Here is a 13,819-nt window from a genome sequence, read left to right on the forward strand (position 1 = left end):
TATATATATATATATTTACATACCACTTTCTATTATGCAACTGTATTTCAACTGACGTATAAATAAAGATGTTAATAAGAAAAATAAAAAATAAATAATATTTCCGCGGTTGCAATATTTGTCTTAAATTTCGCTTGAAATTAAAATCTATTACTTAGTTAAATAAAATTATAGGAAAGTATGTTTTCTCGGTAAATAATAAACTTATGTAATATTGTCGCTGAAAGTTCGTCACTCTGTCACGGATCAATTGCCTTATAAGCGTATTTTTCAAATACGATACAGCATTCAATCAAGGAAGTGGGCAAATTTCAGACCAAAATCAACACGCACACTAACACCTTAATAAGGACAACTTCTTCTTAAAAAAGAGCAATGCATTTCTAGTCGAGAATTTGAATAAGGTTTTGGTACGATTCAGCTAGTATTTTTCGCTATAGCGTCTAAATTCAAACATCTGATAAATTTAACTGGCGGTGACAACGCCATTAGCTGTCCCTATTTCAAAAAACACATCTTAGCTCCCGCAGGTGTATCTCGGATCGGACGGCAGATTCGAATTCCGCGAGCCTGTAGACGAATCAGTTTCTGTCTCAGCTACGCCATTGCCGAGCACGAATCGCGCCCGGCGATAGACTCGAGCCGCGGCGCAGGTTGATTTACCTTCGACGCGAGCCCAGATCGGCGATAAGCCGGCCGCGCTGGGAAAACGCAGCCGCGCTGCGAAAAAAGGTCCCCGGTACTTAACGTAGCCGGCGGCGAAATGAAATTTTAGCCGGGTCGAAGCCGCGCTTCAGTCCACTTGGGACCCGCGATGGTAGTAAGTAAATCGATTATCCGCAGCTGCCCGTTGCCCTCGCGGATCGAGATCGGTGTCTCCGTGGTGCTCTTTAATTACACCCTCCTCCGGGCGAATTTGTCACAAGCGTCCGTCGGAAAAATTCCCACGGCACCGGGTCGACCGGTAACGATAATGACAATGTTGCAAGCGCGGGAACACGATAATCGCACCGCGTCGGGCCGGCCCCCGGGAGAGCCGATCGCGACGAACTCCTCGACAGGAGGGCCGTGACGCCTGTTCACCGCGAGTGAGGCCGGTTTCCGCGCGAACGGTGTTCCGCATTTCGCATAATGAATGAAATTAACCGAACATCGCGCGGCCGTCGTCTTAATTCCTGCGAAACGTTCGCGTCGTGCGACTTGTTGCGCGTGTTCGTCACGACCGCTGTGATCCGCGGCGATATTCGGGGGTGGGGGGGGCTTACAATACACGCGCGACGAATGGGACAAGCGGGACACCAAGTGGCACGCGAAGAGACGCGGCGACGACGCGGAGAAGGCCGCGCTACGACGAAGTTGCCGTGTTGCAGGCCCACCCCGTGAGATGGACGTGATCGCGTACAACCATCACGAGATCCGCAGTGTCGCGAGCAGCATCGACGGCGGCGACAATGAGATCCCGTACGAGGAGGACCTGCTGTCGATCGACGATCTCGGCAGCGCCGGCGGCGACGACAAACGGAGCGCGTTGCTGTTGCGGAAGAGCTTGTTCGACAACGTGGCGCCCTACATCGCCTTCCAGTCGTACGACTGCAAGGACCCGGTGCTGCCCTGCGCGGTGACGAGGCACCTGAAGTGGCACCTCAGCAGGATCACGCCGACGTTGGTGCGTCGCACCTTAGTGAACTCCGGCTACCGGCTGATGAAGAAGTCCCAAGATTGGTGCGGCACCTGGGGCAAGCACATGAAGTCCGCCTGCTTCAAAGGGCTGAAGGAGTCGCAGAAGGTGAACCATTTCCCCGGGACCTTCCAGATCGGCCGGAAGGACCGGCTGTGGCGCAACTTCAGCCGGATGATGGCGAAGCACGACAAGCGGGAATTCGGCTTCGTGCCGCGCACTTACGTGCTACCTCAGGACCTGCGCTCCTTCCGCCAAGTGTGGGAGAAGACAGGCGGCAAAGAGAAGTGGATCGTAAAGCCGCCGGCGTCCGCCCGTGGCACCGGCATCCGCGTCGTCCATCGCTGGTCCCAGATACCAAAGAAACGGCCTGTCGTCGTCCAGCAGTATCTGTCGCGGCCGATGCTGATACACGGCGCCAAGTTCGACCTGCGCCTCTACGTCCTCGTCACCAGCTTCAACCCCCTCCGCGTCTACATGTACCCCGACGGCCTGGTGCGCTTCGCCTCCGTCAAGTACAACGAGGACATCAATCATCTCAGCGACCGTTTCATGCATCTCACCAACTACAGCATCAACAAGAGCAGCGCGACCTACACCAGCAATGACTGCGCGGACTCCTGCACCGGCCACAAGTGGACGCTGAGGACTCTGTGGTCCTATCTTGAGCAGGAACGCGTCAACGTCGACAAACTGTGGGCGTCGATCAAGGACATGGTTGTGAAAACGATGATCGCCGGCGAGTCTTCCATCAACAGTCTGACGAGGACCAACGTCACTTCCAGGTGAGAAACGACACATTTTTTTTTCTTTCACTTCTCATTTTATTCATGTTATTAATTATATTTCACTTTATTGCTTTATTCTTATTGTTTAATAAATAAATGAATAAATTATTCACGCACACACACACACACACAAGGCGAGAAAGGGAGTAAGAAGATAATGTGGGTAAAATGATGATTCGCTAATTTTTTAAGCTAGTAACAAATAACGAGTCAATGCCCAATTCATAGAAGCTTTTAATCAATAATTTGTTGTAATTTGACTTAAATCTATCAATTACAATAGATAATATAATAAAAAATGTGTTCTGGATACTCACATGTAATTTGTGATTACACATGTATTTTTTTATGAAGAATTACGCAATTAAAGTAACTATTTTTACTTCCCTTGTAAAATTACTGTATAGTATATTTAGAAACATATAATAATGTATTTTTACTTTTCATTTCTCATATTGCAATATTTTTTTAATTATATAATATATAAATATATAAATATAGTGATTATACATGAATATCATATGCAAGCATTCGTACACTTTATTTTAAACTATATAATTATAAATGTTTTAATTTTGTTCTCGTCTCTAAATTTTACCTTTTTTGAGTTCCATTGTCACAAATCCTTTTTTTGTCCATAAATAATATTTTTACTTGTATTTTATTTTATTTTTATTTTATTTTGCTGTTCACACATTAATAATAACAAAATAATATAAAAAGTGTGTGAAAGTGATTTTTATATATATAAAAAAATTTTGTTTTTAACCTTCGTCATATATCTTACCCACATATAAAGATAAGATGACGAGATTGATATGTTTTCAAAAGAGTTAAAATTAAAAAGTGAAATTAAACAAAATTCTAATTTACTTACAAATTGATCAGTTTATACAGATAGGCAAAAATTTTAACTGCTCAGAAAAAAATTTATCTTTACGTTAACAAAAACGCGGAAATGAGGAAAAATCGACTGGCCCTCAATCTTACCTCCTTTCCCCTAATTGCACGAATGACGAAACACTCGAAATGTTGTTCACACATATCGTGCACCTGTCGTCTCTAAAACGCAACATTGTCGGGCTTGTAACTGAACACGCAACCAACACAACCACACTTAACCACAACCCGCGCGTGTCGCGCATCGATCATATTTCTGATATACGTGCTTTACGAAATCTCAAGGTACTGTTGCTATGAACTTTTCGGAGTCGATATTCTCCTCGACGAGAACCTGAAGCCGTGGTTGCTCGAGGTGAATATATCGCCCTCTCTACAGTCTTCCTCGCCGCTCGACGTCGCCGTCAAGGGGCCCCTCATTAGGAACGTCTTCAACATAGCCGGATATCAACTGCCCGTGTGTATACCGATCGAAGAGATGGAGAAGTTGGCGCAGAGGTATCAGCTGGACCCGGTGTGCCAAGACTACAGGCTGCATCGGACCAATCTCAGCTATCAAGAGCGGCACAAGCAGTTCATGTACGCGAACCTGAGGAATCGGGAGGACTACCTGCACGACATAATCGACGATCTCACGCCCGACGACGTCAGACACCTGATCATTTACGAGGACGAGCTGACGCAGTTGGACAGGTTCGAGAAGATCTTTCCTACTGCCGACAGCCACCGGTACTCGCAGTACTTCGACATCCCGAGATACTACAACATGCTGTTGGACGCGTGGGAGGCCAAGTACGGTGACGGCAGTCGGGAAGAGGGGATCTCCCGGTTGCAGAAACTGTGCAAGACCAAGTATCACTTGGAGCAACAAGTGGTTTTTTAGATAGTCATTCGCGTCCCTCCGGATCTTCCCAGGCCGGAAAGATCTCGTACGTTCGCCTCGGTTAAACGCGCCCGATGCGCCGATGTCGGCGTCGGATGCGCGGATGGTGTATCGACGTCGAAGGGACGGTCACGCTACATCGTGTGGAAACTTTTTATTTCATTATACACCGCACTCGCGCGCGCACGTGCGTGCCTGCGTGCGTGCATACAGATGTATACGGGTATTATACGTACCATTTCGTCCGCCCCGGCTCGCCTCGGCTCGCTGACGCAAGTTCATTATGTGCCTTTCTCGAGGTTGTGCGAATTTACTTTATTCTAGAAAATTTTTCTCTTTAATAAAACATTTTTGCTAACGCGCTCTTCCTCATCGCAAGAGGCACCATTGTCCACCGGCTCCCCTCCGTCCTCTTTGTCTTAAGGTACTTGGTCCGTCGAAAGAGGAAGATTTTTCCCGGTGAATAATAAATTCACGCATTTCTTACGTTCTTAACCGCTTAATATCACAGCTGAAAATCTGACGTTCTACGGACCGACTACCTTAACATTCATTCACAGGACCGATTTCGCTTTCGTGCGAGCGATCTCTCGAATTCCCTCCCCCCCCCCCCCNCCCCCCCCCCCGTCGAGGACGAAGTGGGGGACAATTTCGCAAGTTCGAATTCTAGACTTGGGACAAATTATCAGGTAGGTGGAAAGTAGCGTAAAAACTTCGCCGAACGGTGGTGATTGCGCGGAACGCGTTCGCCACGGAGGAAAAGGGGGACCGTGCGAAATTGTCGACGAGTCATCGTACCGAGAACGCGAGACCGGGCTGTGTGTTCGCACGTATATCGAAATGAATATCGAACGAGCCTAATGGCGCGTGAGACCGGCCCGTCAGCGGCGACGACGGTAAAAAGTCCGAGTCGCCGATGCGCGGAGGGGGGGGGGGGNGGGGGGGGGGGGGGAGTCTCTTTGCTAATGCACCGCCGCGGCGTGCATAATTTTCTGCAATAAGAGCACACGAAGGACGTCGCTCCTCAGCATCAGGATCAGCACCTGCCCCGGTGGCGCCCCGAAAAGGAGGCTCACTCCCGGCGGTTTCCCTGGCTCCCGTCGGCGCGATCACCTTCACGACACTCGTGGCGCGCGCAGCCGGTACGTAGCTGTCCGGGATCTCGCCGGCTTTAATAAATCCGTACTGACAATTTAATGTCTCTATTGCGATCGCGACGGTCGCGCCGGCCAACTGCGCTTGATTAGGTTAATACGAAAGGGGACCAGATTTCTTCGTTTCCGCCCTTTAAATTCAATTACCGACGGTCACTGCGGCCACTTAAAACATCATATATCAGTTTTGTCTGGAGGAAGTACGATCCGATGATGAAGTAACCGGGGGAGGGGCAATTGCCTTCGGAAGCGATGCGCCAGACAGACCACTTTGATTCGTTGAGATTTTCGGCCTCGTTCAACTATAATTACGCTCGTGTCGCGCCACGACGATTAACCCTTGACACACACCGTGCGTCGGATGGACGTGTCGCGGAGCGGAAACGACTCTTCGTAAATAATAAGTGACTTCCCGAGTGGAAACTTCGCTTCCACGGCTAAACCCGGCAAATTTCGCTTCCCACACGCGCGACCGTCCGTCCCGATGACTCTTCTCATCCCGCTTCTCGAAGGCTCGGCATGTTTTGATAAAGTGTCATTGATTGACGGACGGCGACGGTTATCGCGCTGATTGTTTTCGACATTTCGCGCATATTTTTCCGCGTTTTTCAGCGGAGAAAGCAGCTTCGCAACTGTTGTCGGACTCGTGAATCTGACGTACGCTCGCAATCTTGGTTGAATCTAACGACACACACACCGATCAGATTCACGATCATTCAATTTCACAACAGTTGAAAAACTGCTTTCTCCGCTGAGCCATTGCGTCTCGAGCGACACCCGTATCGGAGCACGTGCGTAACACATTTATTTAACACGCGTATCGCCGATCAAGTCCTGTTTCCTCGCGGATATCAGTGACAGTGTCGGCGCTAGAAAATATGCGAGACCACGGAGCGGCCAAGAGCAGAATGTCAGGGTCGAGAAGCCGGGAGAACGTAAGACTTTTGGAAGCAGGCAGCGATATGCCAGATATTTCACGGTGTGTCGAATCACTTATTGTAAAGAATCGAGATATAGAATCGCTTTAGAGTATCGTGTAGGTCCGCCCGCGAGTGTCGATTTGTATCTCGAATAATTTCCCTCGCGCCGCAAGCACCGCCTTGAATCTCCCAACGTCTTTCACTTGTGTTTATCTTCGTTATCGTATTGGATCGAGATTTAATTCTCTACCGGTGCGCAGCGTTATTAGGCGCACTTGCTGACTATTTGCTTTCTTTCTTCTTGAATCTCCAAATTTTCTCGAAATTTTCAATGTCAACGATACAGAAAAAAACATGTTAGATTCAAGTAAATAATTATTCCGATACTTCTTGGCAGATTCTTATTTGGATCAAGTAATATTTACTTGATCCGAGTAAAATAAATTTTCCAAGTAAATTATCCGAGCGAAATATTTCCCAGGTCAATTACCTAAGTAAAATTTACTTAAGTGAAAATTTGTTAGGGAGTGTCGGAGTAATTATTTACTTGAATCTAGCGCTTTTTTCTGTGAAGAGAAGAAAATATAACGACAAAGGGATTGAGAAGGGGGAAAGCTCGACTTACCTATTAACCTTTAGCGGGTCGCTTGATATTCGCTTGAAAATGGCGGCAAGTTTGTAGCATCATGATAAGACAATAGCCTATAGTGTTACATTAACTAAATTTCACCTCGGATTACGACGAAAAGTAATCAGCGATTCCGCAACAATTAACGAGAGACGCGACCGTTCACTCATCGCGCGGACGCGTCGATCTGCTCCGGGGCAGCTGATTTCGGAGGCGAAATAATTCGAGGGCGATTTACACGGTGCAGCCGAGTGTCCCGCCGTCGTTTGAAGACAATGGGCTCGCTCGGTGCCACGACGGTCAATGAATTGATATCGTTATTGTAACAACATAATAGTCATATTTTCTTATTGAGATTGCAGCCTTACGTGTGTGTGACGCGCGCGCCACTGTGTGCTCGCCGGGGGCCGTCTTTATTCATTCATGTATTCATTCATGCGAGCTGCCGCCTGTATGCGTTATGTAAGCAACACAACGCCGACACGTAAAGGCTAAGGACCTCGTCTTCTACGTGAGGACAGATCTCAAGGAGAGACCGCCCGCCACCGCTGCTATACGGGACAGGTAGTTACGCTAACGTTCTTCTCTCTTCCGTTTTTATCGCCGGCCATTAACGAGCCTCTTCGAGTCCACGTTTCGTTTGGCTTTATCGACGATTTCTTCGACCCCGAAGAAAAACGAGTCGGGCGCGTGTGTCGTGAGTCTTTGTTTCTCTCTTTCTCGACTCATCTCGTTTTCCTTTGGACAATCGAACAAAAGTGTCGAAATCGTTACACGATCTCGGCCGTGATGCGTCCTCTCTCGTTTGAACGTGAGCGCAAAACGCCATCGCGCAAATTCATCATTATAATCGCGAGTTAACGCCGATCGGATTCCCACTCGGATCCGAGCGGACGTTACTGCGGGCGGGAAATTCGCGTGCGCGCGCGAGGACGTACTCCGAGCCTTGGTAACAACTTAATAAAGCGTGGAGGAGGAGGAGGCGGCTGGTAGCGGCGGTGACGGCGGATGCGAGCACGTGGAGCAGCGCGGAGGCGTCGCGGTAGTCAGGTGCGCGTCGCGTGCTCCTCATCCCCCTCACGTAGCTAGCTCGTGCTTTGTTTTGAGAAGGCTCGAGAGTGGCCGTTCCCACGCTTCCGCGCGCGTTCTCCCGCTCTCTGTGTCTGCCTTGTATGTCAAAATTCGTATTCGAGAGGACGGCGAAGTTCCAATTATAGTTGCGGCCGTGTACGCACAAAATTTTGATCGGGACGCGCGATTTATTTCTCGGCGACGGCGACGACGGCAGTCCAATCACGCGCCGGATCTAAAACAAGGAGTAGATTTCTCCCGAACGAGCTACTGAAATAATTCGCGTGACTGAATCAATGAGAGCGGGAAAGAAAGGAAGACGCGAGATGGCGAAAGTGGCGAACGAGAAATATGGAAAGATGTGGAACAACAGGTAGATATGAATACAGTGAAAGAAAATATTAGATTCGAGCGAATGATTATTCCAATTTCCTTTTTGGAAAATGTTTACTCGGATGTTTTATATTCATTTGATCCGACTAGAAATATTTTCCAAGTGTATTATCCGAATAAAATGTATTTACTTAACTTGATCCAAGTAAAATTTATCGAATCCAAGTTAAACGTTGCTTAGGAGTACTGGAGTAATTATTTACTTGAATCTAACACTTTTATCTGTATGCCATTAAAAATAGGATTAATATATTGTTTGATTTTTCCAATATTGATACATAGAGCTGCGAGGCGCGGACAGTACGCTCAGAAAAAGAAATTTAAATTTTGCGAAGTATATGTTTCTAGTGACACTTTCTTTGATATTTATTAGTTAAAAGAAAATTTGACCGTACCGACGGAATATATATTTTCGCGAAATATATCCAGGTTTTCTTATCAATCGGTTTATTTGCTAGAAATAGAAATTTATCTCGCCGCATTTAAATAAACATTTATTTCTGCGGGATAAACTTTATATTTCACAAATAAATATTTGAGTCTCTTTTGCTCAGCGTAAGGATGAACGAAAAAAAAGTTCACGCGACGGAAATATTTTGCTGGATAAATATTTACTTGGATCAAATGAATATTATTCAAACGGTGGCACTTTTTTACTGTGCATCCCTCACAGAGGTTCGGGATAGACAACAATAGTTTATTTTGTATCATACACTCAAATTGTTTATTAGCAATTTCAAGTTCGACGGAATTTGCGGAATCAACGTGCAATCAAAATCTCTACTCGGATGCCCAAGGATGTCCATCATGTAATATATTTTGATCATATATTTTCCTCTTATATCAAGATTTTCCTCTTGTGTTGAACTTCTCTCAATTCTGTTGAACTTGAATATAATTGATTAACGGGGATTCTCGGGACATAACGCTAGAACGATTGTAAGCGACAATGTATGAGCCGATTCCCCATACGAGAATAAATATTGAAGAGAGAGAGAGAGAGAGAGAGAGAGAGATCAATTAACGATGATATCCTGCGCGTCATTCGACATGTGCGATGTGTGTCGAGTCGAAGATAGTGTCTAAGGTGAGGCAAATATGAGCGAGGCCGATCGGCGAGCCTTGATAAGGCTCTTCGAGGATCGTCGACGGACGGGGCCGTGCACGATTAATGCAGCGGAGCGCAGCGCGGCGCGAATTTGCAGGCATGACTGCACACGCGAGTAGCGCACGCCGCGCTCGTGCGACGCGGCACGCTCTCCTTCGCCCGTACATATAGATTGGACCATTGTTTCAGCATTGCGATAATCTCGGTCGTCGTGACTCCTTTCCCCGTCGCGGAGACGTTCTCCGTTCCTCGACAGAGAGAGAGAGAGAGAGTCCTCTCTCGCTTTGGCTCACAGAGCGTGTGACGTGCACGCGCGATTACGAGCCGCGCGAGTCGCGCGGATGCTCCTTCGAATCGCGATGGGACTTCCCACATACTTTCACGCTGCGCGTGTACGCTCGTAAACCGCTCGGGCACCTTCCCGCTCCGGCGGTCGAATATTGTCACGCAGCCCATTCCCATGCCCGCGCGGATAAGAGAGGAGCGCGCGCGTGCACCGAGCGTGCGTTTCGCTCTCTGACGCAACGCCGCCGCCAATTTCGTCAAGTTTTATCACGATCATCAGCGTTTATCCGGGAGGAGGGGGGAGGTGTCGTCCGCCGCAGACCGCCACCCTGTGTTTCTCATTTTCTTCTTATGTAATAGTGTAAGGCCGAGAAAGAGAGATTTGTTTACGTGGACGCGCAGAATGAAACTTTATCGTTGCCGCGCACATGCGTGCGTGACGTCGCTCGTCGCTCGTGAGAATCGACGCGTCACGCATATACGCACGCACACACACGCGTACACACACGTGTGCGACGCGTGGTGCAGTCGCCCGATTTCCAGTCGCGATTAATCCGATTTTGGCGGGGACCTATTAAAAAATCAGGTTGCGTCAAATGTTGGGAGTATCTCGTGGGGCCACGAGATAAATACCGGGTGTCGCTGTAATTTCGAGGCGAACGGTCCCTTCCGTTCGCAATCAGGGGGCACCGTGATATCGGGGTGCAGCGCGCGTGCATACACGCGGGCGGCGGCGAGCCTAGAGGATTCCTACGGGTTTTTCGGTTCCCACGGCCGGGGTGCGTCAGGTGGCTAGCGCGGGGTGCGCGTAACACCCTCCCCCCCCGCTTTCTTCACCCCTCAAAATAGATGTAAACTCCGAAGTCGAGGAGTCCCCCCACTCCCGGCTCCTGCCGTCATTTTCAACACGCATGTTGCGCGCGTGTATTCGCGAGGGAACACCACCCCGTCCTATTCTTCGTTATTCCCGGGCGCGAACGACTCCGTCGACCCGTCCGATCGATCGCTCGATCGAATCCGGTAATAGAGATTATCGAGTATTCAATAATTGAGGAGAAGGCTGCCTCGTCGAGCTCCCTCGGTGTGGAGGAAACGACGGTGAACGAACAGTTGTAGCGTCGAGGTGAAACAATAGTTCTGGCATGCTGTTATATTTCTAGAATCTCCATTGATCAAGTACATACAAGTTCGACAGAATTGGCAGAATTAATGGGAGAGGAAAATATGTTACATGGTGGACATGGGCATCCGAGTGGGAATTTTGATTGCACGTTAGCCCTGCAAATTCCGCCAAACTTGGAGTGCTAACGAACAATTTGAGAATATGACACTTTGCAAACTATTGTCTTTTGATGCTATAAATGGTTAGATGCTTACGATGCTTACGATCGAGCTTCTTTAGGCCTTCAATATGAAGATAACAGCAGCGAGTAATCGTTCGTATATAAAACAAAATTAATATCAATTCAAGATATTCGCATTTCTCGTAGATGAGCAAGAATATATAATCTTATGAAGATAAAACTTGCTTACGTGAATAAATTCTATATAGTTCCACGAAAAATATATTTTTGTTATTAAAGAATAAGTTTCTCGTGAATGGAGAGGAAAAAGTATTAGAAAGAACGATATCTACAAATTAAGAATTGCATCAGTTCGGAGATGTCATTCTTTCTATCCAATATTTTTTCCTCGCAATTCGTAAATGTTATTCTTGAATAACAAGAATATAATATTTTTAACGGAATTATATACAATTTCTTCGTGTAAGCAAGTTTTATCTCCGTGAAAGATTACATTTTCTTGCACATACGTACAGAAAAATGTGCTATATTCAAGTAAGTAATTACTCCAATACGCTTTAGCAAATTTTTACTAGGATGAAGTAAATTTTACTTGAATCAAGTAAACACATCACTCGACCCGTGTAAAAATTTGCTAAGGAACATTGAAACAATTATTTACTTGAATCTAGCACTTTTTCATCTCTATACACGAAAATAAACCTCTCTTTTGAATTGATACTAATTCTCCCCGCCGGCTAATCAAATTGAGACAATAGTTTTGCAGTCTGATATCTCAGGATATCCCGTTGATCCTTCAAGTTAGACGATAACCGGGGGACCGACGTGGAAGCGAAATTCGACGCGAGACACTGGCGGTTTTCGCCAGACAGATCGAACTGCGCGCGCGCGCGTTCACGACGCGGGGGAGCCGTGCGTTCCCACGAAAGCCGGGAGAGAATAACCACCGCAGGAATCGTGCAACCGGGTGTCGTTTTGTTCTTCCGAATGTTTCTTCTTCTCAGCCTCTCGTGACGTCACTGACCCAATTTCGTGCACGCCAACGGCACCTTCGTGCTCGTGAATCCTGTTAAACCAGCCACCCGATGTTTGCGCATCGCTCCTCCGGGTGCATCTCCCTTTTGTACATAACCCGTCGTGTCACGAGTCCTTGGGTAAATAAGGAACGACGCGATAAGCCGTGCACCGCCGGCTACGGGCACACGCGAACTTGTTTCTCGTAGTAGCGGTGGTAATAGCGGGGACAGTTAGCGCTATACCGCCGATGAATACATGAATAATACGAATAAAATGGGAAATGCGTGATGAAGAACGCGAGAGACCCGGAGCCGTCGACACGAAGCGAGCCGACACTTTCCGGTGTGCGAGAGAATGCCGCGAGAACGACGACATCCGTTGTCGCTCCGCGATTACATCGTCGGAACCCGCTATCCCGAAGGGGGAGAGGCGACGCCGCGCGTTGAGGTGGAGAAAAAAAAGAGAGGAAAAAAAAATAGGTAGATCGGATCGGCCGGGCACGGGATCCTTCCCACGTCGTCGAAACGCGCTGAAAGCGTGCTGCTCGCGTGGCGGTTACACGACGAGGGCGACGAGGAAAGAGACAAGCGGACATGCTACACGGGTCCCGCGATCTTTCTCACGAGAGCGAGAGAGGACAGAGAGAGGACGTCAGGTGCGCGCGCGGCAACATCTCCTTCGGGAAATACAACGGTTCCTTACAGGGATTCGCGACTCCTGCCTTCCCACGCTCCTCCAGTTGTAACGGCCAGATTCGAGTCCCTTCTTCCTTCCTTCTCTTCCTCGCCCCCCCCCCTCCGCCGCTTCGGCAGATCGTTTTCTTTCTTTCTTTTTTCCTCCCTCCCCTTTGCGGGCGACCTCGAGACCGTTTGAAATGATCGGAGATGGCACGAGGAACGACCGGCTCGTAAGTGTATGTCCGTATGTCGATAATTGTAGACTGAACGCACTTGGCTGTGTTAAAGGCATTTCTTGCCGATAAAAAGGCCGATCGAATGGACCGAGTGCGTGACGAAGCCATTTGCTCTTAATTAGCGGGTTACGCTCTTATGCGGTTTGCGATGTTTCGCAAATGCCCACGGCACGCCGGAAAAAGAAAAAAAAAAAAGAAGAGAGGCGCATAAGGGAGTATTATCCCGAGTTGAAATTTTCCTTTTAGATTGGAAGTTCTTCAGCAAATTCCATCGGGCTTGGAGGACCGGTGGAGAATGTCTTGATGTGTTACGTTAAACAGGCTGTCGAATTATTTTATATTACGTTATCTCGATGATTCGTTTTGCTATGAAATAATTTATACGATGAGGTGGGATACGTGGATAAACAAAACGTAACTTCGATTTCTCATATACAGGGAAAGATATTGCTTGTTTTTCGAAAAAATATTACTTAATTTATTCTTCTTCTCTTAGAAGTAATCGGTTATCTTGAACACAGAATATTTTTCTTGACAATATTATTGAAATATACTTACATCGCTAATATTAGAAAAGCTCGTTATCACTTGTTCAAAACAAAAATGTATTCTCTTTTCGAGAATATTGTAAGCTTTATCGAAGAAAACAGTTCGGTTAATTGAGATAAGTAAATCGAAATTTTAGCTTGAGCGTTTTAATTTAATATTCTTGATCGAAACTTGTTAAGATTCGGAATATATTCTGAATAAATTTGAAGTTTACGATGAACTTATGAG

At 47.2% G+C, this 13,819-nt stretch overlaps 1 protein-coding gene across 1 annotated transcript; it reads left to right on the plus strand.

Moving 5' to 3' along the window:
- Window positions 1-84: 84 nt before the first annotated feature.
- Window positions 85-4,557, plus strand: LOC106747079 (tubulin polyglutamylase TTLL4-like). Its single transcript, XM_014624356.1, has 2 exons — window positions 85-2,463; window positions 3,652-4,557. Exons 1-2 carry the CDS (start codon window positions 1,385-1,387, stop codon window positions 4,247-4,249), a joined length of 1,677 nt encoding a protein of 558 aa, XP_014479842.1. The 5' UTR covers window positions 85-1,384; the 3' UTR covers window positions 4,250-4,557.
- The last annotated feature ends 9,262 nt before the right edge of the window (window positions 4,558-13,819 follow it).

Source organism: Dinoponera quadriceps, unplaced genomic scaffold, assembly GCF_001313825.1.
Source record: "Dinoponera quadriceps isolate SergipeBrazil2010 unplaced genomic scaffold, ASM131382v1 scaffold2110, whole genome shotgun sequence".
Classification (NCBI taxonomy): domain Eukaryota; kingdom Metazoa; phylum Arthropoda; class Insecta; order Hymenoptera; family Formicidae; genus Dinoponera; species Dinoponera quadriceps.